This window comes from Octopus sinensis, linkage group LG29, assembly GCF_006345805.1.
Source record: "Octopus sinensis linkage group LG29, ASM634580v1, whole genome shotgun sequence".
In the NCBI taxonomy this organism is placed as follows: domain Eukaryota; kingdom Metazoa; phylum Mollusca; class Cephalopoda; order Octopoda; family Octopodidae; genus Octopus; species Octopus sinensis.
In genome coordinates, this window is record NC_043025.1 from 8,310,629 (window position 1) to 8,338,128 (window position 27,500).

General features: G+C 37.3%; 1 protein-coding gene across 1 annotated transcript in view; it reads left to right on the forward strand.

The window, feature by feature from the left end:
* The window catches only part of LOC115226194 (tyrosine aminotransferase-like), a 44,675-nt gene that overhangs the window by 16,780 nt on the left and 395 nt on the right, over positions 1-27,500 (forward strand). The window contains exons 3-11 of the mRNA XM_029797204.2: positions 439-506; positions 2,700-2,858; positions 4,276-4,467; positions 9,289-9,371; positions 11,463-11,532; positions 15,652-15,780; positions 18,209-18,292; positions 21,277-21,375; positions 24,040-24,187. Coding sequence (XP_029653064.1) covers positions 439-506; positions 2,700-2,858; positions 4,276-4,467; positions 9,289-9,371; positions 11,463-11,532; positions 15,652-15,780; positions 18,209-18,292; positions 21,277-21,375; positions 24,040-24,186 — 1,031 coding nt within the window. The 3' untranslated portion in view covers position 24,187. The remainder of the gene's footprint in view (positions 1-438; positions 507-2,699; positions 2,859-4,275; positions 4,468-9,288; positions 9,372-11,462; positions 11,533-15,651; positions 15,781-18,208; positions 18,293-21,276; positions 21,376-24,039; positions 24,188-27,500) is intronic.

Here is a 27,500-nt window from a genome sequence, read left to right on the forward strand (position 1 = left end):
CTGGTTCTCGTGCTGGTGGTACGCAATAAGCACCATTCATGCATGAGCAAATTGACCCCAGGACTTATTCTTTGTAACCCTAGTACATATTTTATCGGTCTCTTTCGCCGAACCGCTAAGTTACAGGTGCGTAAACACACCAGTATTGTTTGTCAAGCGATGTTGTGGGGACAAACACAGACACACTAACATAGACACACACACATACATATAATATATATGACGGGCTTCTTTCAGTTTCCATCTACCAAATCCACTCACATGGCTTTGGTCGGCCCGAGGCTATAGTAGAAGACACTTGCCCAAGGTGCCACACAGTGGGACTGAACCCGGAACCTTGTGGTTTGTAAGCAAGCTACTTACCACACAACCACTCCTAACGCCTATATCATATATATAATATATATATAATATATGAATTTGTTTTTTACCCACAAGGTTTGGAATGTGCAAGAAAAGCCGTTGCTGCTTATGAATCTAACCCTTCCTTTCCCGTTGATGCAAAGGTAAGATGGAGATGTTTCTTTTTTCTGTTTACATTATTATAAAATATTCGAATGTAATAGTGGCCATCACTCCTATGGGAAAGGAATGAGATGAGGACTGTTGATTTTGATGAGGTTGATTGAGGATTAGTTCAGCTGTTTCATATTGTTGCACCTTTCTGCCACTTATTTCTCTTCCTTGTTGCCATCTATCTCCTTCTTCTTCTGTCTCCCCCTCGCTCCCTTTCTCTCTCTCTCTCCTCTCTACCCCTCCCTCTTTTTCTCCCTTGCTCTGTCCATCTCACCATCTCTCTCCTTCTCCCTCCCACTCCTCTCTCTTACTTTAAATCTCTCTCCTCTCTCTCCTCCTCTCTCCTACTCCCTATCTCTCCCTCTCACTACGTCTGTCTCACACTACCTCTCCCTACCTCTCCTTTTCTGTCCTTTTTTTCCCATATCTCTTCATCTTTCCCTCTTTCTTGCTCTGTTTTTCTTTCTCCTTTCTGTTTTTTATTTTACTTCTATTTCTATTTCTTTTCCTCTCTCACCCCAACTCTCACTCTCTGAGAAATGATGGAAGATGAAGAAAAACAAAGACACATACATAAGTTTGTGTTGTTTTATTTTTGCAATTAGGCAAAGGTGGTGAAATGTGTACCATAGCTGATGTTTCTCAAAGTGTCTGCATATTTTAAATATATCTGATCTGGTGTTAAAGTAGATATTCATTGTTGTGTAAATTTTTGAGAAATTTTCATTCCTCTGTTTTGGAAAGATCACATCTTTTGTATTTATTGCTGCAAAGCCAAAAATACTCAATAATTTTCCATTTGATGTCACAGTTAGACACTTAATTACCAGATCTAGTCGCCTAATTTTGTCACTTTTCTATTTTCCGTAAATCTAAAAGATGTATGATTTTTAAACAGAAGTAAATGTGCTACTTGGTCAACATTGCAGATAATTATTTCCAAAATACATTACTACAATCAAATCAATTCAAAATACATTAAACACTTCTTAGTATATAATTACAAAATTACATAACTAAATACGCTAGAGTACATAATTTTAAATCGGTTTCATTTCTTATTTGAGATATTGGATCTTTTCCTTTTGAACAGCAGTTTGTAACATAATTTCTAGTTAACTAAACACTTTTAAACTTCGTATACTGGTAGAATGTGTTTATAAAACATCTTTTTCTCTTGGTTTTATTGAGAAAATTCTATAGTTTGTAAGATATTTCGTCTGAAAATCCGAGCATTTCGGCAATTTTAACCAATCGATTACCTCCATTCAACTAAAATCATTTGCTGCGCCTAAAACTGAGACAACATCCTGTCAGTAACCCTCAACCTAACCCTAACCCTAAATTTTTTTTTTCTTAATTGTTAAATTAATTTAATTGTTACGCATGCTTTCTGCATATGTACGGAAAGCGTGTGTATAAAATTATAGAATTATTTTGTTTGTTAATTGTTTAAATTATTTTCCATTGCTTTCGGTTTTTTTTACACGCGTAACAATTAAATTAATTTAACAATTAAGAAAAAAAAATTAGGGTTAGGGTTAGGTTGAGGGTTAGTGACAGGATGTTGTCACAGTTTTAGACGCAGCAAATGATTTTAGCTCAAAAGAGAGCATAGGATTGGTTAAAATTCGAAAAATTAAACTACGTTAAACAAACAAATTACAATTTTCTCAAGAAAGCCAAGAGAAGAAAATGTTTTATTTTGACACATTCTACCAGTATACGAAGTTTTAAAGTGTTTATTTAACTAGAAATTGTCTGCTGTTCAAAAGGAAAAGATCCTCGATCTATTGCATTTCAATCTGCTTTAGAGTTTTGGTTTGTTGAAATTGCAGAAATTGAAGAAAAAAAACAACAAATATCTTACAAACTATAGAATTTTCTCAATAAAGCCAAGAGAAAAAGATGTTTTATAAACACATTCTACCAGTATATGAAGTTTTAAAGTGTTTAGTTAACTAGAAATTGTCTGCCATTCAAAAGGAAAAGATACTTCTTAGTATATAATTACAAAATTACATTACGAAATACGCTAAAGTACATAATTACAAACCGGTTTCATTTCTTATTGGAGATATTCATTGCGGCAGTGTTACTGTGCACATGAGTAATGGCTTGTTATACACACACACTCACACATATGTTTCCATATCAATTCTTTCCTTCTTTCCAACTTACAGGATGTGATTCTTACTAGTGGTTGCTCCAGTGCCATTGATCTCTGCATCACAGTTCTGGCCAATAAAGGTCAGAATATTCTTGTCCCACGACCTGGATTTTCCCTATATAAAACCGTTGCAAACTCTGTTGATATTGAAATCAAATTCTACAATCTATTGGTGAGTAACACTACAGAATATGTTGCATATATATTATTACCTCTGAGTCCGTGAGTGGTCTGTGACTATGTTTATATATGTATTTTTTCTCTTTTTATCTTTTACTTGTTTCAGTCATTGGAATACGGCCATACTTAGGCACTGCCGTTAAGAGTTTATTCAATGAAATCAACCCAGTACTTATTTTTTAAATCTGGTCCTTCGTCTCTCACTCTCTTTTGCTGAATTGCTAAGTTACAGCTATAACCATATGGAAATATTAAATTTTCTTCTGCTTCTTATATTTTCTGATTTTTCTGTTTTGCCATGATAGATCATTAGCTCCTACATGCACTTTTTCTCTCCTTTTTTCTCTCCTTGTTCCTCTCCTTGTTTTTTTCTGTGTATCTTTCTGTCGAAGAGCGTAGGCTCGAAACGTAAAAGACTTGTTCTATTTCTATTCCTGAGCGCTATACTAATACATTTGTTTGTTTGTACTCCACCTGCCTTCGTCTTTTGTTTATTTTCGTAAACTTTCCCCGTTATATATTTTATGTTTCTTTGAACTATTTTGTACCATGAATTTTTTAACAGTTTCACATCACCAGACAGAAAAGAAATGAGCAATATTCAACTTTCAAGCAATCATCATCATCACCATTGTCACCACAGTCATCATCATCATCATCATCACAACCATTATCATCATCATCATCATCATCACTATTATCATGATAGGCATGATATAATATACATATATATATTATATGATTATATATATATAAATATATAAATACTATATATATATATATACACACGCACACATACACTAAGTTAAGCACAGTTACTCGCCATACACACAAAAAAACGCACACGTACACACACACATACTACAACAAAACACACGATACATATACACGCACACACACATACCTCCCTGTTTCTGACCTGCCTTTCTGACTTGCTAGGGTACCCCTACACCACTCCTTAATTCTCCTACTGCCTGCTACTAGCCATTGTCCACCATACACACACACACACTCACACACACACACACACACACTCACACACACACACACTTGTCATCTCGCACACCTTTTTTACTATTCCTTCTTTGATATAGCTCTCTTGTTTTTAAAAACATTTTCCTCCTTTTTTACCACTTCCGTCTTTTAGTATGTGACCTCGTGAATACCACCGGCGATTTTTTTTCCTCTGTCCTACCGTCTCGGGATCTTTCCTTCTCCTTTGTTTCCGACGAAGAGCTCCGCTCGAAATGTCAAACCCTCCTTCTTCCCTTCTTTCCTGAGTGTCCAATAATACTTTATTTGTTCCACATCCTCGCGTTGTTGTCTTTTTGTTTTCTTGTTTGGATTAACTTTATATATATATATATATATATAATATATGCACACATATATATTGTATGTATATACAGCCAGAGAAATCTTGGGAAGCTGACCTCAGCCACTTGGAATCAACCATTGACGAGAATACTGTTGGCATTGTTATCATCAACCCATCCAACCCTTGTGGATCAGTTTACAGCAAGTCACACATCAAAGATATCCTGTCCATTGCATCCAAGTACCGTCTGCCCATCATAGCCGATGAGGTGTACCGTGACATTGTAAGTGAAATTTGATTTCTGTTCTTTCAATTTAAATGGGATATATATCTATGTATGTAAGCATGTATGTATGCATGTATGTATGTATGCATGTACAGGTATGTATATACACATACATGTCTATCTATCTATCTATCTATCTGTCTAACAATATATATATATTATATATATACATATATATATATATATATATATATATATCCCTCTCTCTCTCTCGGAGTGGCACTGAGCAGTTATACGCACACATACACACACGGCAGTAACTTCCACCTACCGAATTCAATGACAAAGCTTCGGTCGGCTCGGGGCTATAGTGGAAGACACCTACCCAAAGTGCCACGCAGTGGGACTGAACCCGAAACCATGTGGCTAGAAGCAAGCTCCCTAACCACACAGCCATGCCCGTGCCTATATATATATATATATATATATAAATATATATATATATATAAATATATATATATATATATATATATATATATATATATATATATATATATATATTATACTTTATTTTAAGCAGCAGAAAATTCAACAAAATCTGTTACTCTGAGTTTCTCGTTATATATATACATACAGGAGTTGGACAAAATAATGGAAACACCTTAAAATTTCAAACAGATTTATTTTAATATGGGGCAGGACTGCCCTTGGCAGTAATTACAGCTTGAATTCTATGAGGTATGGACTTGTACAAAGTTTGAATTGTTTCCAAAGTAATTTTTGTCCATTCTTCAGCCAAAACAGTCTCCAGTTCTTGTAGTGATGATGGTGGTGGATGTCGACTCCTTACTTGTTTTTCTAAAATGCATCATAAATGTTCAATAATATTGAGATCTGGGGACTGTGTTTGCCAATAAGATGTTCAACTTCACTAGAATGTTCCTCGTGCCATTCAGTAACAACTTTAGCTGTGTGAATTGGTGCATTATTATCTTGAAAGATTGCGTTTCCCTCCGGAAACAGGTCCACAACCATAGGATGAATTTGATCAGATAAAATGCTTAAACAGCCTTGACTATTAATTCTGCCATGAAAGGAAACCATTGGGCCAGCAGATTTCCAAGATATAGCCCCCCCCCCCTCATCATCACAGATCCTCCTCCATGTTTAACAGTTGGAAGAAGGAAGTCTGGGTCAAATGCTTCTTCTGTATTCTGTAGGTTTTTACTCCACTCTAAATGCTTTGCAATGTTTGTTTTTGAAAGTGGTGGTTTTCTGATTGCAGTCCTCCCATGAAATCCAGCTTTGTGAAAACTTGGTTCTTGAGGTGGTTATTAAGCTCTGATGTAATTTTGGGAGCTGTACTCTTGTGATCCTTTCTAACAATTCACATAAGAGTCTGACGGTCCCTTCTGAAAGTTTTAGTTTTCTTCCGGAGTTTTGTTTCAATGAGGAGGTTTTTATCCCTCTTTCTCAAAGGCTGTCATTACTTTTGAGAGAGTACTTCTTGATACACCAAACATTTCAGCTGTTTTTGTTACGCTAGCGCCAGCCATACGAGCACCAACAATTTGACCTCTTTGAAAGTCCGATAGATCTGTCATTTGAATGAATTCTAATTACCTTTCTCTGATGATATCTGAAAAGAAATAGCAATTTTAGCAAAACATATTAAGCAACACTAATAAGAAATTTTTAAAAAAGCATAAAAATAAACTAGCTTTTGGCAATTTTATAGGTATTTCAGAATTATGATGCCATGATGCTAAGTGTTTCCATTATTTTGTGCAACCCCTGTGTGTGTGTGTAATATATATATATATATATATATATATATATTATATATATATAGATAGATAGATAGATAGATAGATAGATAATAGATAGATAATAGTAGATAGATAGGTAGGTAGGTAGGTAGGTAGGTAGGTAGGTAGGTAGTAGATAGATAGATAGATAGATAGATAGATAATAGATAGATAGATAGATAGATAGATAGATAGATAGATAGATAGATAGATAGATAGATAGATAGATAGATAGATAGATAGATAGATGATAGATAGATAGATAGATAGATAGATAGATAGATAGATAGATAGATAGATAGATAGATAGATAGATAGATAGATAGATAGATAGATAGATAGATAGATAGATAGATAGATAGATAGATAGATAGATATAATAGATAGATAGATAGATAGATAGATAGATAGATAGATAGATAGATAGATGATAGATAGATAGATAGATAGATAGATAGATAGATAGATAGATAGATAGATAGATAGATAGATAGATAGATAGATAGATAGATAGATAGATAGATAGATAGATAGATAGATAGATAGATAGATAGATAGATAGATAGATAGATAGATAGATAGATAGATAGATAGATAGATAGATAGATAGATAGATAGATAGATGATAGATAGATAGATAGATAGATAGATAGATAGATAGATAGATAGATAGATAGATAGATAGATAGATAGATAGATAGATAGATAGATAGATAGATAGATAGATAGATAGATAGATAGATAGATAGATAGATAGATAGATAGATAGATAGATAGATAGATAGATAGATAGATAGATAGATAGATAGATAGATAGATAGATAGATAGATAGATAGATAGATAGATAGATAGATAGATAGATAGATAGATAGGTAGATAGATAGATAGATATATCATTGTTATTATGTTAAACTGTCGTAAGTCCAAATTTTGCCAAATGCATTTTTTTTTACAATATTTATTTTTGCTTGCAATAGCCGGTTCTTTTTGGTCAAACTATCATATCTCCAGTGGCTTAAGATGCCAAGATATCAAAATTTGTCACAGTGTAGTAGAACGGTTTTGCTATGGAATGGCAAAACTATTTTTTTCATTTTCTGAAAAAGCAACATTTTGGACTTACGACACTTTTACATAATAGCAACGATATATATGCATAAAAAGTCAGGAGGTATGAGAGATGAATGCATTTCTATAACCACATTCACCTTATGTGTCCTCCCCAAGATTCCATAAGTCCAACTATTCCAGCCACCCCATCATCTCTATAAATGCCCCCAATGAACTTTCCCCACTTATTTCAACCCCCTAATGCCATGAAGATGTACAACAAACTGAACAGATCGCACTGCTGTAGCAAATTGAATTTCTGTTGGGGCTTTAGTGGAGCCCAGCATATCCACCGAAACATCCATTTCATGGCTCATCCATGGGCCAACCTTGACGCCTAAGTAGGAGCATTTTTCTATGGGTTCAACTCTTGAGAGCTGAATCCCATCGATCATGAGAGAGTCCTCATATATATATATATATATTACACCACGTTACAGGACTGTCACATTAAGTTGACAGTTTTCAACCACTCTATCGCTCCACCACCGTACATATCTCTATGAGATATTTAGAAATTTAATATTTCTGATATATATATTATTATATATATATAATAGAAATATTAAAATTACTAAGTCTCTCTAAAAGAGAACAGCGGCAGCGTTCCCGGAAAATAATAGTTATCGCCATACTAATATGACATTCTTATAAAAATAAGAATAAAGCTGTCCGCTTATTAGCTCCATGAGGCCATCGCCTTAAGTTAGCTATTTGATACACAAACTGTATCCATATAACCTTCGAACAAGGGAGGTCAGTCGCTCCACCACTACTTGACCGGCAGCTACAGACGCGTTTCGGGGTATTGCCCCTTTTCAATGCATTGAAAAGGGGCAATACCCCGAAACGCGTCTGTAGCTGCCGGTCAAGTAGTGTGGAGCGACTGACCTCCCTTGTTCGAAGTTTATATGGATACAGTTTGTGTATCAAATAGCTAACTTAAGGCGATGGCCTCATGGAGCTAATAAGCGGACAGCTTTATTCTTATTTTTATAAGAATGCCATATTAGTATGGCGATAACTATATATATATATATATATATATATGTATATATATTATGTATATATATGTATATTATTATATATATATATATTAATGTATATTATATATATATATATTATATATGTATATATAATGTATATATATATGTATATATATATGTATATATATATATATATTATATGTATGTATATATATATGTATGTATATATATATGTATGTATATATATATGTATTATATATATATGTATATATATATATATAATGTATATATATATATATATATGTATATATATATGTATATATATATATATATATATATGTATATATATATAATATATATGTATATATATATATATATATATATGTATATATTATATATTGTATATGTATATATATATATGTATATGTATATATGTATATATATATATATATATATATATCTATATATATATTATATATAATATATAAATATATAATAGGAGGTGCAATGGGGCTTAGTGGTTAGGGCAGCGGACTCGCGGTCGTAGGATCACGGTTTCGATTCCCAGACCGGGCGTTGTGAGTGTTTATTGAGCGAAAACACCTAAAAGCCCCACGAGGCTCTGGCAGGGGGGGAGGGCGATCCCTGCTGTACTCTTTCACCACTCTTTCTCCCACTGTTTCTTCTGTTGGCCTGCTCGCCTAACCAGCGGGGTGGCGTCATTCAAAGGCTAAAACAATGCGAACGCATTGTGACCAACGATGTGTAACAACATCTGATGGTCGGTCACGTGATATATATATATACATTTACACACACACACACACACACATATATATATATATATAAAGAAAAGAGAAAAAAAACACAATGGAAAATGGTGTGATTGAACCATTGACATTATGATTGTGAAGCATGTTTGTTAACCATTCAGCCAATCCCGTAATATGACTATTAAAGGTTTTTTCCACAGGTCTTCCATGACCAAACGTTTCACTCCATGGCCTCTCTCTCAACAGATGTACCAGTCCTAACATGTAGTGGCATCGCAAAGAGGTATGTTTCAACAGTTTGAATTCACTGAAAAAAGAAGGATTAAAATAAAATCTATTTCCGTTTTTAATTTTGACGTATTTATTTCACTCGTTGGACTGTGACCATGCTGGGGCACTGCCTTGAAGGGTTTGGTCGAACAAATCGACCCCAGGACATATTTTTAAGTTTGGGGCAAACTCTGTTGTTCTCTTTTTTTGCCAAATTGCTAAGTTACAGGGACGTAAATAAACCAACACTGGTTGTCAAGTGATAAAGATAGATAGACAAGAAGACACACAAACACACTTACATGTATTCTTTTACTCTTTTACTTGTTCCAGTCATTTGAATGTGGCCATGCTGGAGCACCGCCTTTAGTCGCATAAATTGACCCCAGGACTTATTCTTTGTAAGCCCAGTACTTATTCTATCGGTCTCTTTTGCCAAACCATTAAGTTATAGGGACATAAACACACCAGCATCAGTTATCAAGCGATGGTGGGGGACAAACACAGACACACAAATATACGTGCACACACAAACACACACACAGACATACATACATACATACATACATATAAATATATACATAAATGAAAGAATGGAGTCGAACGAAGATGTTAACAAAATTCCTTTACTCTCGACATATGTTTCGAAGACAACATGTTTTCATTCCAAAGGAATAAAGGGTGCATTATGCAATCTTCTCATCAGGAAAGAAAGGGAGCCTCTCTCTCGACAAGACAAACAAAAATTTCGATGACTGCCTACATGGTAAACAAAGCGATAATGAGTGTTTTTTAAAAAACTGTTAGAAGAATTGATGTCAAAGATAGATAGTAGGAAGAGAAGGGATAAAGTAGTGATAGTTAGGGAACAAGTGGAGAGGGAAGGGTACGTTGATTGAAAGAATGTTCGAAGGCTTAGGAAAGAATTTCGCTATTGAAGTGGGGTAGGTCTTGACAGATACGTTTATATCATTGTTATTGAGTGAGAGAGCAGTGCATGCCATCAAAGTGACACTGGGGTAAAATATACGAAGCCCAATATACCCATCATGACTACCCGTCTGATAAGGGTACACCAGGCACATGCATCACAACCATATGTGCGCGACATGGTGATCTCATATCAAGATAAACAGCCCAGTTAGAATTTTCTTCTGGTCAAGTAACCCATCCCGCTCAAAAGGTCCCTGAATAAGGGTTATTTAAGGATGTTGAACAAAGCACCCATGTTTCCAGAGGTGAATTATTCAAGCCCCAAAGAATCCCTCTCAACACTGGCTATGATGCTCCCCCCACTACTTCTGCTGCTCGTGATCAGAGATGCACATATCGTCAGCCACTAAGGGACATGCTCAACTGGTTAAGGTCAAACATTGACAAGCAAATCTGTGATATTGAGCAGAATATTTGCTGTAGCCCATCTTTTATATGAAGAAAAACATGTAATGATGACACTTCAATCAGTTAAGATCAGAAGCCATGAGGGCCACTGCCTGGTACTGCATCATCAGGCATTAGCAAATCTGTGGTATTAGAGAAGTTTGCTGTCCCATCTTTTATACCAAGACCAAACAATGTACATGATAACACTTCCAATCAGTTAAAGATAAAGCCATGAGAGCCACTGCCTGTACTGCATCAGGGCATTAGCAAATCTGTGGTATTGAGCAAATATTTGCTGTAGCCCATCTTTTATACCAAGACAAAACAATGTACATGATAACACTTCATCAGTTAAGATCAGAAGCCGCGAGCGCCACTGCCTGGTACTGCATCAGGGCATTAGCAAATCTGTGGTATTGAGCAGAATATTTGCTTTGCTGTCCCATCTTATACCAAGACAAAACAATGTACATGATAACACTTCCCATCAGTTAAGATCAAAGCGCGAGCGCCACTGCCTGGTACTGCATCAGGGCATTAGCAAATCTGTGGTATTGAGCAGAATATTTGCTGTAGCCCATCTTTTATACCAAGACAAAACAATGTACATGATGACACTTCCAATCAGTTAAGATCAGAAGCCGCGAGCGCCACTGCCTGGTAACTGCCACACAGTCATTAATAATTGCTATTCTCTATTCTGTTGTTCTGTTTCTTCTAGGTTCTTGGTCCCAGGATGGCGTATGGGATGGATTGTCATCAACGACCGTGGAGGTGTCTTTGAAAAAGAAGTAATGTTGCTTTCCATGTCGTTGTTGTTGTTGTTGTTGTTATCATGCTTAGAAGTATTTTGAGAGCTGATGGTTGTGACGATTTTGTTGTTGCCATTGTTAACTTTTACATGCACGTCCGTTGCCAGCCTCGCCTGGCCCTCGTGCCGGTGGCACATAAAAAGCACCATCCGTTCGTGGCCGTTTGCCAGCTCTGTCTGGCACCAGTGCGGGTGGCACGTAAAAAGCACCCACTACACTCACGGAGTGGTTGGCGTTAGGAAGGGCATCCAGCCGTAGAAACACTGCCAGATTTGACTGGGCCTGATGAAGCCTTCTGGCTTCACAGACCCCAGTAGAACCGTCCAACCCATGCTAGCATGGAAAACGGACGCTAAACGATGATGATGATGATGATGATGACACACACACACATAGCCCCATATATATACTCTTGCTCTTTCTCTTTTTACTTGTTTCAGTCATTTGACTGCGGCCATGCTGGAGCACCGCCTTTAGTCGAGCAAATCGACTTGTTCTTTTGTAAGCCCAGTACTTATTCTATCGGTCTCTTTTGCTGAACCGCTAGGTGACGGGGACATAAACACACCAGCATCGGTTGTCAAGCAATGCTAGGGGGACAAACACAAACACACACACATGTGTATATATAACTTTTACTCTTGTTCCAGTCATTTGACTGCGGCCATGCTGGAGCACCGCCTTTAGTCGAGCAAATCGACTTGTTCTTTTGTAAGCCCAGTACTTATTCTATCGGTCTCTTTTGCTGAACCGCTAGGTGACGGGGACATAAACACACCAGCATCGGTTGTCAAGCAATGCTAGGGGGACAAACAGAAACACACGCACATATGTATATATAACTTTTACACTTTTACTCTTGTTCCAGTCATTTGACTGTGGCCATGCTGGAGCACTGCCTTTAGTCGAACAAATTGACACCAGGACTTATTCTTTGTAAGCCCAGTACTTATTCTATCGGATCTCATTTGCTGAACCGCTAAGTAACGGGGACGTAAACACACCAGCATTGGTTGTCAAGCAATGCTAGGGGGACAAACACACACACAAACATATACACACACATACATATATATATATATACATATATACGACAGGCTTCTTTCAGTTTCCGTCTACCAAATCCACTCAGAAGGCATTGGTCGGCCCAGGGCTATAGCAGAAGACACTTGCCCAAGATGCCACGCAGTGGGATTGAACCTGGAACCATGTGGTTGGTAAGCAAGCTACTTACCACACAGCCACCCCTACGCCTATATATCAGCTGCATTAATTGTGGTTTTCGCAATCAGGGTGGATGGGGATCTATGCTTTCTTGTGTAACAGGATGAGAGTTTCAGGAACACTGGAGGGGTGTCCGGTCTGATCTTGTCACATACAAGTTGAAGAAACGGAACCAAAGTCAGGCTGTCTTCGATAACAACAATAGTGGTTTATTCTGCGGTTCACAGGTAAAACATATACATATGTATTTCTTGTGGGGAAACCGGCAGCCGAGTCCACGGGACTGTACATAAATGTTCACTCGTGTAAGCCAAGAAGATACGGTGTTCATTCCCGCTTCGAAGTGAGAGCTTCTCTGTGCGTAGGGTGGATGTTCCCTGAGAGAAGTCGAGCCACGTCCGATCGCTAGCGCTGCTCTGCCAGAAAGACCGATTTAGTGAATCCGTCGCAGGTGAGCTGCAAGATGCAGGAGGAAAGAGTGAGAGAAAGTTCCGGCGAAAGAATCAGCAGAAGTTTCGCCATTACCTTCTGCCGGAGCCGCGTGCAGCCAAGGTGTTTCGCTCATAAACACACACATCGCCCGGTCTGAGATTCGAACCTGTGATCCCTCGATAGGCCATGTGGCTCCACACACACACACACACATATATATATATATATTTTTTTTTTTTGTCTCTATCATTTGTCATACCTCTCTCTCTCTATTATATATAATATATATATATATATATATATATAGAGAGAGAGAGGTATGACAAATGATAGAGACAAAAAATGGAATATACAAGAAACTTTATTGCTCATAACAAATCATTTCAGCCCATCCTACATCGATCCCTTGTGGGTGAAATATTGTACAACGGGAGAAGTAAGCAACCAATCTGTTTCTATGTTCAACAAATCCCATATCTTGCAACTTGATGTGAAGGGCCTTCACAGCTAGCTTTGTCTATTTTATGCCTGTTTCTGTCCTGTTCCCATCATGTTTTCCTCTTTTATTTTCAACCATTGGTGCCTAGATCTTTCACTTCTGAGACCTTTAACTGCTTGATATATTGGCTTCAAATTTTGGCACAAGGCTAGGAATTTTGGGGAAAGATGCTAGTTGATTACATCAACCCAAGTGTTCAGCTGGTACTTAATTTACCAACCCCCAAAAAGATGCAAAGCAATATCAACCTTGGTAGCATTTGAACCCAGAACATGCAGGTAGATGAAATACCTATTTCTTTACTACCCACAAGGGGCTAAACACAGAGGGGAACAAACAAGGACAGACAAACAGATTAAGTCGATTACATCGACCCCAGTGCGTAACTGGTACTTAATTTATCGGCGACCTGGCAGAATCGTTAGCATGCCGGGTGAAATGCTTAGCGGTATTTCGTCTGCCATTACATTGTGAGTTCAAATTCAGCTGAGGTCGACTTTGCCTTTCATCCTTTCGGGGTCGATAAACATAGAGGGGACAAACAAGGACAGACATAGGTATTAAGTCAATTACATCGACCCCAGTGCGTAACTGGTACTTATTTAATCGGCCCCGAGAGGATGAAAGGCAAAGTCGACCTCAGCGGAATTTGAACTCAGAACGTAGCGGCAGACGAAATACCTATTTCTTTACTACCCACAAGGGGCTAAACACAGAGAGGACAAACAAGGACAGACAAAGGGGTTAAGTCGATTACATCGACCCCAGTGCGTAACTGGTACTTATTTAATTGACCCCGAAAGGATGAAAGGCAAAGTCGACCTCGGCGGAATTTGAACTCTGAATGTGTCTGTTCTTGTTTGTCCCCTCTATGTTTAGCCCCTTATGGGTAATAAAGAAATAGGTACTTAATTTATCGACCCTGAAAGGATGAAAGGCAAAGTCGACCTCGGCAGAATTTGAACTCAGAACGTAGCGGCAGACAAAATACAGTTACTCATTTTGCCCGGCGTGCTAACGTTTCTACCAGCTCGCCGCCTGATGAAATACCAGTAAGTATTTTCACCGGTATGCTAACAATTCTACCAGCTCGCTGCCTTGACTGTCTTCCAGCTGGAACCAAAACATGTCAGCCAAACTCATCATCACTTATTCTTCTTGGCATTTTCATCATATCTCAAACCACTTAATTTCTCACAAAACTGTGCCATTTTATCAGTGGGATCCTTTTTTAATGTTTTCTTTTCAAAGACTATCTGCGACGATTTCATCTCAATCGAAGGAGAGGGGCTTTCTCTGTCCGGGTTGCGGATCCGTGGAATAAGCTGCCGGATGAGATAGTGAAGATGCCGACGACCGCTCGGTTCAAAGTCTCTCTTGACCAGAAATGGCCTGAATTCTTTACATGAACACCACCCTGTACATAACTCCCTGTCCCACTTCATGGCCTTGCTTTTTGCTTTTTAAGCCAAAAAATTAACTTAACTTAACTTAACTTAACATACACACATTACATACATCATAAGCGGAAAGTGTAACCTCTCGAAAGAGCTGTTCTTCACTCCTGCTCCAGAGCGTCGGCTGCGGGGTCACTCCGAAAAGCTCTATCTGCGATGATTTCATCTCAATCGAAGGAGAGGGGCTTTCTCCGTCCGGGTTGCGGATCCGTGGAATAAGCTGCCGGATGAGATAGTGAAGATGCCGACGACCGCTCGGTTCAAAGTCTCTCTTGACCAGAAATGGCCTGAACTCTTTGCATGAACACCCTCCCTGTACATAACTCCATGTCCCCCTACATGGCCTTGCTTTTTGCTTTTTGAACCAAAAAATTAACTTAACTTAACTTAACTATAATGCAATAAGTTATCATTGGATTGCTATTCCAATTATTGTAACACTAACGAGTTCTGCTAATTAACGTATTATGTTGTTGTTGTTTCTAGATACGAGGTGGTCTCCTGAATCTCAGCCAGAAAATCCTCGGACCATGTACCTTGGTGCAGGGTGCCTTACCAACTATCCTGAAAAACACAGAAAAGAGTTTCTTTGACTCAGTCATTACCATTGTCGAAGTAGGTGATTGATTTATTGACTTATCAATTTGAATTATTGCTCAATTAATCAATTCATCCATTCATTCATTGAAAGAATGATTAACTAAGTAATTAATGATTGGGTGAATAATTGAGTGATGACTCACTGAGTTATGATTGAAGGTTGATAGAATGATTGCTTAGTTGAGTTAGTGATTGATTGATTAGTTGATTTATTATTGATTTATTTGTTCAATAGATTGACTGATTCATTGAGGGTTTGATTGAATATATAATTAGTCCAGTGATTAATTGAATGATTAGGTTGTTGGGTTTATACATTTGACTGACTGATTAATTGACATAGATTTATTGGTTAATTGATTGTGCCTTGAGTGATTAATTAATTGCACTACTTTTGCAGTTTTTGAGAGTATAATTAGTGGTTTGTGTTAAAGCATATTGCATTAAATTTTAGTTGGTATTTATTTATAAAATGTACTCCTTTGTTGGTTTGTTGCTGTTCTGTCTTTTAATCCCTGCACCAAGAGAATGGGAAGACAGAACCTGGATAAAATTCATCCCCCACAATTTTCAATAAGTTAACTCAAGAAAATTTTCCTTGTATATGTTTGCTTCATCTGTTGGTGTTGTACTGTCATCCTTTCTTTTCTGAATATCGTGTCTGTACAATATAATATTCATAAGAATCTTTACATGTTTTAATAGATGTTTAAATTATCTGAATGACATTACAATTTTCAATAAGTTTAACTAAGAAATTTTCCTTGTATATGTTTGCTTCATCTGTTGGTGTTGTACTGTCATCCTTTCTTTTCTGAATATCGTGTCTGTACAATATAATATTCATAAGAATCTTTACATGTTTTAATAGATGTTTAAATTATCTGAATGACATTACAATTTTCAATAAGTTAACTCAAGAAAATTTTCCTTGTATATGTTTGCTTCATCTGTTGGTGTTGTACTGTCATCCTTTCTTTTCTGAATATCGTGTCTGTACAATATAATATTCATAAGAATCTTTACATGTTTTAATAGATGTTTAAATTATCTGAATGACATTACAATTTTCAATAAGTTAACTCAAGAAAATTTTCCTTGTATATGTTTGCTTCATCTGTTGGTGTTGTACTGTCATCCTTTCTTTGAATATCGTGTCTGTACAATTAATATTCATAAGAATCTTTACATGTTTTAATAGATGTTTAAATATCTGAATGACATTACAATTTTCAATAAGTTAACTCAAGAAAATTTTCCTTGTATATGTTTGCTTCATCTGTTGGTGTTGTACTGTCATCCTTTCTTTTCTGAATATCGTGTCTGTACAATATAATATTCATAAGAATCTTTACGTGTTTTAATAGATGTTTAAATAATATGAATGACATTAAAAGTTGTTTTTAATTCTAAAAATTGGTTCTTCTTTGAAATAATGATAAGGATTTCCTAGTAGATAGCTCCACAGGTTGGTCAATTGCATTTGTTGACTTTAGAATCAGTAGCCTTGTTTGTAACTTTGCATTCATCAGTATTTTTTAATGATTTTGTTTTTGTCTCTTGTTTTTTTACGATTGAATAATTTTCAAAGACCTTTTCTCAATTTTGATCCCATATTTGTAGGTTTACATGTTAGTGAAGATTTTAGCATTCTATGATTTAAAAGTCAAAATATATGGTATAATTTTTTTTCTTTCTGTTTTTATTTCTCAAAGCTCCAAGATGTTAATTTGCTTTGCTTTTTAAATTCCAAAATTAATTAAATCAAGAAGGTATTTGCTTTTGAGAAATATTTCTCCCAGTCTGTGATTTTTTGTTGGAGAATTTAAGGCTGATGTTATACTAAGTTGTTGGGTTTACTAGTTTTACTAAGGGAATGCTAATCTGAAAGACATAAATAGGGGACATTGCTGAGAGACAATGAATTTAAAATGTATATATATTTCTGGTATTGTGCTTCTTTTTGCCATTAGTATTTCTAAGAAGGGGAGTTTATCAATACTAACTCCATATGGAATTGGATGTGAGGGTTTAATGTTGCTGATTAGATTTTAAAATTTAGTCAGTTTATCAAGATTTACCTTCTATAGAATAAGGCAGTTGTTCAGGAATCTTTCCCAATTTTCTTTCAAAAAACAGCAGAAATTATTTCCCAAAATTGTGAGGATTGTTTATAGATCTTCAATTCAGGTCAGCAGGTTAGCATGTATTGGCACAACTTTAGTTCCCATGGTTTCCCCTGAAGGGTAGTTTCATGGTTTTTCTATGGGTAGTTTCATTGAACATGAACCAAGTGCTTCCTACAATAGTATTAAGGCTTTTTACAATAAATGTTTCTATCCATAAGTATTTAAGTCTAGCCAGTATATATATATATGTATATATATATATGTGTGTGTATGTTATATATATATTTGCACTGTCTTTTAATTTTTTTGCATAGGAAAATGCCAAATTCTGTCATGAAAGTTTGCTGAGAATTCCAGGACTGAAACCAGTAATGCCACAGGGAGCATTGTATATGATGGTGAGTAACAAGTTGTAAGAACTTATATTTAAAAATAGTAATTCTTTCCTCCGTCCTTCAGTCATGAAACTCAAGCCATGTCTAACTTACAAAAAGACATAGCTATATGGTTAAGATATTTAATAATAATAATAATGAAATTATTGTATTCAGTGCTCAGGTGCACCACAACTTGTCAGAAAGTGCATATAAAGTATATGCAGTAATGTACAAATGTCTGGAAAGTGAACAATGTATGAGTCACATACATGCTTACATGTGTATGGAGGGGAGGAGAAGATCAGGTGTAGTGTTGGCGAATCTCAGGAAGCATGGAAGTTTTGAAGGATGCAGTGCTCCGACAACTAACAACTGATGCTGGCAGTTTGTTCCATGCTTCAGCGACTCTCAGCGTGTAAAAATGTTTCCTAAAGTCATGGGAGCTGTACTGTTTTCTGACTTTGTAAATATGTCCACGAGTGTTAGATAGGTGGAGTTTGAAAAGGTGCTCAGAGTTATTGTTTGTAAGATGGTTAATAATTTTATGGGTGTCTGCCAAGTCAGCTGCCAGACGTAAGAGTTTCAATGTGTCCAAGCCCAGGGAAGTAAGGTGTTCATAATATGGCAAATGCCTGATGGAGGGTATTCTCTTGATTGTCAGATATATGCTTGTGTGTGTATGGAGGGGAGAAAATCAGGTGTAGTGTTGGCGAATCTCAGGAAGCATGGAAGTTTTGAAGGATGCAACAAACTGCTGGCATCAGTTGTTAGTTGTCGGAGCACTGCATCCTTCAAAACTTCAAAAAAGGTATTTTTCGATGTTATTATATTATCATTATTCAGGTCACTGCCTGGAAGCGAACTCGGAATCTTGGGGTTAGTAGCCCGTGCTCTTAACCACTATGCCATATGCCTGTGGGCATAACGGTTAATAGCACAGGCTACTAACCCCAAGATTCCAAGTTTGATTGCAGGCATTGACCTGAATAATGATGATAATAATAATAATAATAATAATAATAATAAAAATAATAATAACAATATAGAAGGAATATTAGAGACATCACAACAATATAGCCAGGCTTGTCCATTGGACACTTTGCAATAAGTATGGACTTGATAGAGCAACAAATTGGCACGACCACAAACCTGAAGGCATTGTTAAAAATAGAAATGCATAGATCCTATAGGATTTTATGATTCAGTGTGACCGTGAGATTGAGAATAGGAAGCCGGACATAGTCTTAAGTGAGAAAGAAAACAAACTATGCTGATCATCGATATAGCATGCCCAGCTGACAACAAGGGGTGCAATAAGGAAGAAAGGAAAGTCGAGAGATATGACAGGTTAGCTTGGGAGGTTAATCAGTTGTGGTTGATGAAAAAGGTAGCAGTAGTACCAATAATTGTCAGAGCCTTAGGAACAGTGAGCAAAAATCTCAAGAGGTATGTGGAACAAATAGGGGCTGCAATAAGGGTGGAGCACTTGCAGAAAACAGCACTGCTTGGAACTGCTCGAATACTCCGGAGGGTGCTCGAAAAATAAGAGGTGTTACCTCAGTTCACTGGTACTGAACAGCTGACACTGTAGTACATCTTCAGCATTAGAAGCTGTGCAATGGCAATAAATAATAATAATAATAATAATAATAATAATAATAATAATATGTCTTGGTATAAAAGATGGGCTACAGCAAATATTCTGCTCAATACCACAGATTTGCTTGTCAGTTGTTTGACCTTAACCAGTTGAGCATGTCCCTTAGTGGCTGACGATATGTGCATCTCTGATCACGAGCAGAAGTAGTGGGGGAGCATCATAGCCATGTGTTGAGAGGGATTCTTTGGGGTTTGAATAATTCACCTCTGGAAACATGGGTGGTTCTTTCAACATCCTTAAACAATCCTTATTCAAGGACCTTTTGAGCGGGATGGGCTACTCAACCTGAAGAAAATTCTAACTGGGCCCCACCTGCAAGGTCATGTGCTGTTTATCTTGATATGAGATCACCATGTCGCGCACATATGGTTGTGATGCATGTGCCTGGTGTACCTTTATCAGACGGGTAGTCATGATGGGTATATTGGGCTTCGTATATTTTACCCCAGTGTCACTTTGATGGCATGAACTGCTCTCTCACTCAATAATAATAATAATAATAATAATTATTATAATAATAACAACAACAATAATGCATGTGCCTAGTGTACCCTCATCAGACGGGTAGTCATGATAGGTATACTGGGCTTCGTATATTTTACCCCAGTGTCACTTTGATGGCATGCACTGCTCTCTCAATTATAATAATAATAATAATAATAATAATAATAATAATAATAAGCATTCCCTGTGATCATAATATCTCAGCGAAAGAGTTTGACAAGCTCAGAAAATATAAAGACCTGCTCATTGAAATTGAGAAAATGTGGCATCTCAAGGCAGTTACAATACCAGTGATCGTAGGAGCACTAGGAATGATCAAGAAGGGAACCGAAAATTATATGAGAATGATCCCTGGCTTACCATCCCTGCAAGAAGTGCAAAAGATTGTCTTAACTGGTACATCACACGTATTGAGAAGAGCATTGTCGATGTGAGAACTATTACTACCCATGTATTTTAATTTAACTTTCAAAAACAAAAAAAAAAAAGAACGAACTAGTGAGTGAGTTTAGTTTAATGGCCTACCAATGTATACTATGAGTTTCTTTGCCCTAGGAGTCGGGAAGACACTCGGCAAGAAATGGAAGCAAATTTGAAAGAAGAAAAAAAAAAAATAATAATAATAATAATAATAAATAATAATATCGAAAAATACCTTAGGAATGAGAACCCAGGTTCAAAATTTCCCCAAGACACCTGATGAAGGCTGGAGGGTATATCAGCCAAAATATTATGTTAACAGCAAAGAAGAGGAGGACAAATATCTATCAAATGTAAATAATGTACAAAATTCCTCATCTCTTAAATATAGAACTGAATGATAAATCTCTTGGAATTCTAGGTTGGCATTCAAATGGAACATTTTCCTGATTTCCCAAATGACCAAACTTTTGTTGAACAACTGGTTGAGGAACAAAGTGTCTTCTGTTTACCAGCATCCGTAAGTGCTCTACTAGCAGACATCTCTCTCTCTCTCTCTCTCTCTCTTTTGCTGCAATTATGTATCTCTCTCTTTCAAACTCTTTTTCTGCCTCCCCTGCTTTTGCTGTGAAGACATTTCTCTCTCTCTTTTGCTCTGAAGACATCTCTCTCCTCTCTCTCTCTCTCTCTCTCTCTCTCTCTCTCTCTCTCTCTCTCTCTCTCTCTCTCTCTCTCTCTCTCTCTCTCTCTCTGTCCTCAGTATGATTATTCGTCAATTTCTTTCAACACCTCTCTTTGTCTCTCTCTCTCTCTCACTCTCTCTAAATCCACCTCACTTTGTCAATGTCCCTCTCTCTCTCACACTCTCTCTCTTTCTTTCCCTTTCTCTCTAAACCCACCTCCTTTTGTCATTGCCTCTTCCTCTCTCTCTAAACCCATTCCTCTTTATCATTCTCTCTCTCTCTCTCTCTCTCTCTCTCTCCCCAAAATCATTTCTCTTCAAACTCACCTCCCATCATCGTTCACCCCCTCACTCCCTACCTCTCTCTCTCTCTTTCTGTCTCATTTTCTTTCCCTTTCTCTCTAAACCCACCTCTCTTTCTCATTTTCTCTCTCTCTCCCCCTCTTCCAACAATCCTTTCACTCTAATCTCTCCTTGCTTTCTCGTTGTCTTTCCAAAATCCATTTCTTTGAAAACAGAGGGTTACCCACTTGCAAACAAATGTGGTAACATATAACAATATTGACCAAGGTTACCGTGGTCTTTTTCGTAGGCTTTTCTTCCCACGGATAAACCTTACTTGCTTTCCCCTTTACACCATACATCATGACACTGTGATACACGATCCCTATTGATCGTTTTTTTTCCTCTTCCCCCCTTTTTTTCCTCTTTTTTCTTCTTTTTTCATTTTTCTTTTCTTTTGTTCCTTTTCCTTTTTTTCTTTTTTTTGTTCTTTTTTCCATTTTACGATCCCTTTTGATCGAAAACCTACGCCACCCTTTTTTTTTTTGTTTCTTTTGTTTTTTTCATCCCCCAAAAGAAAAGCTCTACCTTGTAACTTGTCCCATCTGTGTGCAGCCCTGTGTAGCCAATAAAGAAACTTTAAATCCATTTCTTTCCTTCAAGACTTCATTCACTTTCTCTCTGATTATGTATCCATCTATTTCAACATCTCTCCCTGCCCTCTCTCTCTCTCTCTCACACTTTCTCTCACTCACTCGCTATCTCTCTCTCGCTCTCTCTGATTGCATATGCATCTATTTCAACATCTCTCTCCTTCTCTCTCTTTCTCTGTCTGTCTCTCCCTCTCTCTCTCTCTCCCCCTCTCACACTCCATTTCTCTCTCACTTTATCTTTTCTCTCACCCTCTCCTTAATTATCCATCTATTTCAACATCTCTCTCTAACTCCCTTTCACTCTCTCTGATTTTGTATCTATCTATTTCAACAACTCTCTCCTCTCTCATTCTCCCTTTCTCACTCTCTCTCTCTCTCTCTCTCTCACTCTGCTTCTCCCATGTAAACACAATTTCACACTAAACTCCATACAACACACTGTACAACATAACCCACACTACCATGCTACAATCCATACATCCTCCCCAAACCACACCATACTACGACCTACACACTTCACACACCTAACTAATCCATGGTTTGTCAACCATTTTCTTATCTATGGACCCCCTTCGATTACTATTTTATTCTTGTGGACCCCTTTAGCCATTCTATATTTCAAAACTAGTTTCATAGAAACTTCTTTCAAAATTCCTATTCTGTTTTACACTCATTAACTTGTGTAGGTTGAACAATGTAAAATGTTGGAGAAAGAAACCCAGCTGTTTCTTGCAATACATAACCAATACATACATCTAAAGCAGGGGTTCTCAACCATTTCTTATCTATGGACCCCTTTTGCCATTCGATGTTAAAAAAACTAGTTTCATAGAAACTTCTTTCAAAATTCCTATTTTGTTTTCCACCCATTAATTTGTGTAGGTTGAACAATGTAAAATGTTAGGGAAAGAAACCCAGTTGTCTCTTGCAATACAGACCAATACATACATCTAAAGCAGGGGTTCTCAACCATTTCTTTTATCTACGGACCCCTTTGATTACTCTTTTATTTTAGTGGCCCTTATAACCATTCGATGTTTAAAAACTAGTTTTATAGAAACCTCTTTCAAAATTCCTATTTTATTTTCCACACATTCACTTGTGTAGGTTGAACAATGTAAAATGTTAGGGAAATAAACCCATCTGTTTCTTGCAATACATAACCAATACATACATCTAAAACAGGGGTACTCAACTATTTCTTATCTATGGACTCCTTTGATTAGTTTTTAAACATGGAATGGTTATGGGGGTTCACCAGAATAAAATAGTAGTTTTATAGAAACTTCTTTCAAAATCCCTATTTTGCTTTTCACACATTAACTTGTGTAGGTTGAACAATGGAAAAATATTAGGGAAAGAAACCCAGCTGTTTCTTGCAATACAGACCAATACATACATCTAAAGCAAAATTTTTACAGGAGCCCTTAAAATACTATTATGAATCTCCAATTTACTATTTTGTAGCATGGAGCCCCCAAAACTTTATATGGACCTTTAAGGGTCATATAGTTCCCTATTAGAAACCCCTATTCTAATCTGTCATTTTATACTCTTTCCTTCACAGTGTTTCCAGATGCCCAACTACTTCCGGCTCGTCCTTACTCTGCCACACGATAAGGTCCAGGAGGCACTCGGCCGCATTTCTGAATATTGTGCCAAGTATTATTCACCTTTGACCTACAATTCTGCCTCCAGTGATGCAGAGAAGTAACGTACGTCCACAAACTTTATCCTTCATCTTTTACTTGTTTCAGCCTTTAGTCTGCTGCCATGCTGGAGCAGAACCTCGAAGGGTTTACTTGAACAAATTGACACCTGTATTATTCTTTTTTTTAAGCCTGGTACTTGTTTTATCAGTCTCTTTCTGTCAAACCACTAAGTTACGAGGACAGGAACAAACCAACACCGGTTGTCAAGTGGTGATGGGGACAAACACACACAACGATACACACACACACACACACATATATATATATATAACTTTTACTCTTTTACTTGTTTCAGTCATTTAACTGTGGCCATGCTGGAGCACTGCCTTTAGTCGAGCAAATCGACCCCAGGACTTATTCTTTGCAAGCCTAGTACTTATTCTATCAGATCTCATTTGCTGAACCGCTAAGTTACGGGGACGTAAACACACCAGCATCGGTTGTCAAGCAATGTTGGGGGGACAAACACAGACACACAAACATATACACACATATGCACACACACACACACACATACATATATATATATACATATATACGACGGGCTTCTTTCAGTTTCTGTCTACCAAATTCGCTCACAAGGCTTTGGTCGGCCCGAGGCTTTAGTAGAAGACATTTGCGCAAGGTGCCACGCAGTGGGACTGAACCCAAAAGCATGTGGTTGGTAAGCAAGCTACTTACCACACAGCCACTCCTACGCCTATATCATCATTTAATGTCTGTCTTCCATGCTGGCATGGGTGGGACGGTACCACAAGAGTCAGCCAGGCAGAAGCCTGCACCAGACTTCTGTGTCAGCTTTGGCAGAATTTTTACAGCCGGATGCCCCTCATAACACTAACCACTCAGCGGAGTGGAATTAGTGCTTTTTACATGGCACAAGCACAGGCGAGGTCAGTTTTGGCAAGGTTTTTACAGCTGGATGCCCTTCACAACACCAACCACTTTACACATATGTATATTAAATTAGAGATAAAACCACTATTAGGCAAATCAAACAGTGAAAAACATAAACCAAAACATAAAAATAAAAATAATCAATATAATATACAAAATATATAAAATATAAAATTTTAAAATTTAAATTATCTAAATTTAAAATTAAAATTATTAATTTATATTTATAAATTTTTATTTTTTATTTTATTTATTTTTTTTATTTTTTATTTTTTATTAAATATATATAACTATCAAAAAGTATTAAAAAGTTTAATATAATATATATATATATATATATACTTTATCTGTGTATTAAGGCTACCATTGGTTTCATGTTATGAAAATATCTTATCAATTCTTGAAGGTGATCACGTAAAGAAAATGAAATTGGTGTTCATATCCATTTTGAAGACAAATACCAATTTCTCTATGAGATTGGCTTGAAGAATTTTTAAGATATTTTCATAACATGAAACCAAAATGAAACTATTGGTAGCCTTTGTACACAAATAAAGAATTCTTATCTGGCAATGCAATGTTGAGCACCCATTCTCATTATTCAACATTTATGTGTGTATGTATATATGTATGTACATGTATGTGTGTGTGTGTGTCACTATATACCAAGGGGGTGCTAAGAAGTTCCTGGCTTTGGGCAAAAGAAAATACAGGATGATTAGTTAATTAGGATTTTAATCAACATATCTCCTTCTCAGATTCACACACTTATTGCAGCGGCGCTCCTTTGGGTTTTTAAAGCCCTTTAAAAGAACTCAGAAGTTTGGGCCTTCAACCAGAACTTTCACAGTACCCTTAAAGCCAGAAACTTTTCAGCTACACCTTTTGTGTGTCTGTGTGCACATGTGTGCATGTACACATATATATATACATATATATATATATATCACGTGACCGACCAGACCATCAGATATTGCTACACATCGCTAGTCACAATGCGTTCGCATTGTTTTAGCCTTCGAGTGACGCCACCCCACTGGCTAAGCGAGCAGGCCAACAGAAGAAAGAGTGAGAGAAATTTGTGGCGAAAGAGTACAGCAGGGATCACCACCCCCTGCCGGAGCTTCATGGAGCTTTTAGGTGTTTTCACTCAATAAACACACACTACGCCCGGTCTGGGAATCGAAACCGCGAGTCAGCGGCCCTAACCACTGGGCCATTGCGCCTCCACTATATATATATATATATATATATCTTTGATATATAGGATGTGCTTCCTTCACTTCCCCTCTACAGAACTGATATTTTCTGTTCCCAACTCATAACCCGTTTCCAATCAGCTATTTTCTCTCAGTGCATTTACCTACAGATACACCTTTTCTGCTCTTCTATCCCACTCTGTCACATATTCATGTTGTGCATATAGATATACGACAGGCTTCTCTCTGTTTCCGTCTACCAAATCTACTCACAAGGTTTTGCTTGGCCCAGGACTCTAATGGAGCACACTTACCCAAGGTGCCACACAGTGGAACTGAACCCAAAACCATGTGGCTGGAAAGTAAGCTTCTTACCATACAGCCCGGCCTCTGCCTATTCACTATTTCAATCAGTGCTTCATTTTGCTTACACGCAGGTGGGCCCTAATAAATCAGTCATGTTTTCCACTATAGTCCCCAACTGATCTAGGCCTTATACAAGTTTCAGTGGCTGTGTGGTTAAGAAGCTTGCTTCCCCAACATGTGGTCTGTTCTTGAGTTCAATCTCAGTGTGTGGCAACTATATGGCTCAGAAACCTGGACGTTATCAAAGAAGCTTGAGAGGCAGTTGGATGGAACCTACACTCGCCTCCTTATGAGAGCTCAAAATCTCTCGTGGAAGCGTCATCAATCCAAAGTACAAATATATGGGAAACTACCACCTGTATCATCTCTTGTGAAAGGTAGGAGAGTCCAGTTTGCTGGACATTGTTGTAAATCTGAAAATGAGGTAATTTCTACTCTTCTCCTCTGGAAGCCATCTACTCGCGATACCAGAGGGCGCACACTCTCCTACCCTGATGTAATCTCCAGGGATACAGGCATCCAGCAACAGGAATTCCATAATGTTATGATGGACCGTGAAGTCTGGCGTAGCATCATCATCATCATTGTTCGACCGTGGTCGAGACAATGGAATTTACCATGCTACGCCAGACTTCATGATCCATCATAGCATTACAGAGGTCCTGTTGCTGGATGCCTGTATCCCTGGAGATTACATCAGGGTAGGAGAGTGTGCACCCTCTGGTATTGCGAGTAGATGGCTTCCAGAGGAGAAGAGTAGAAATTGCTTCGTTTTTGTCCAGCAAACTGGACTCTCCTACCTTTCACAAGGTAGCATGGTAAATTCCATTGTCTCGACCACGGTCGAACAATGA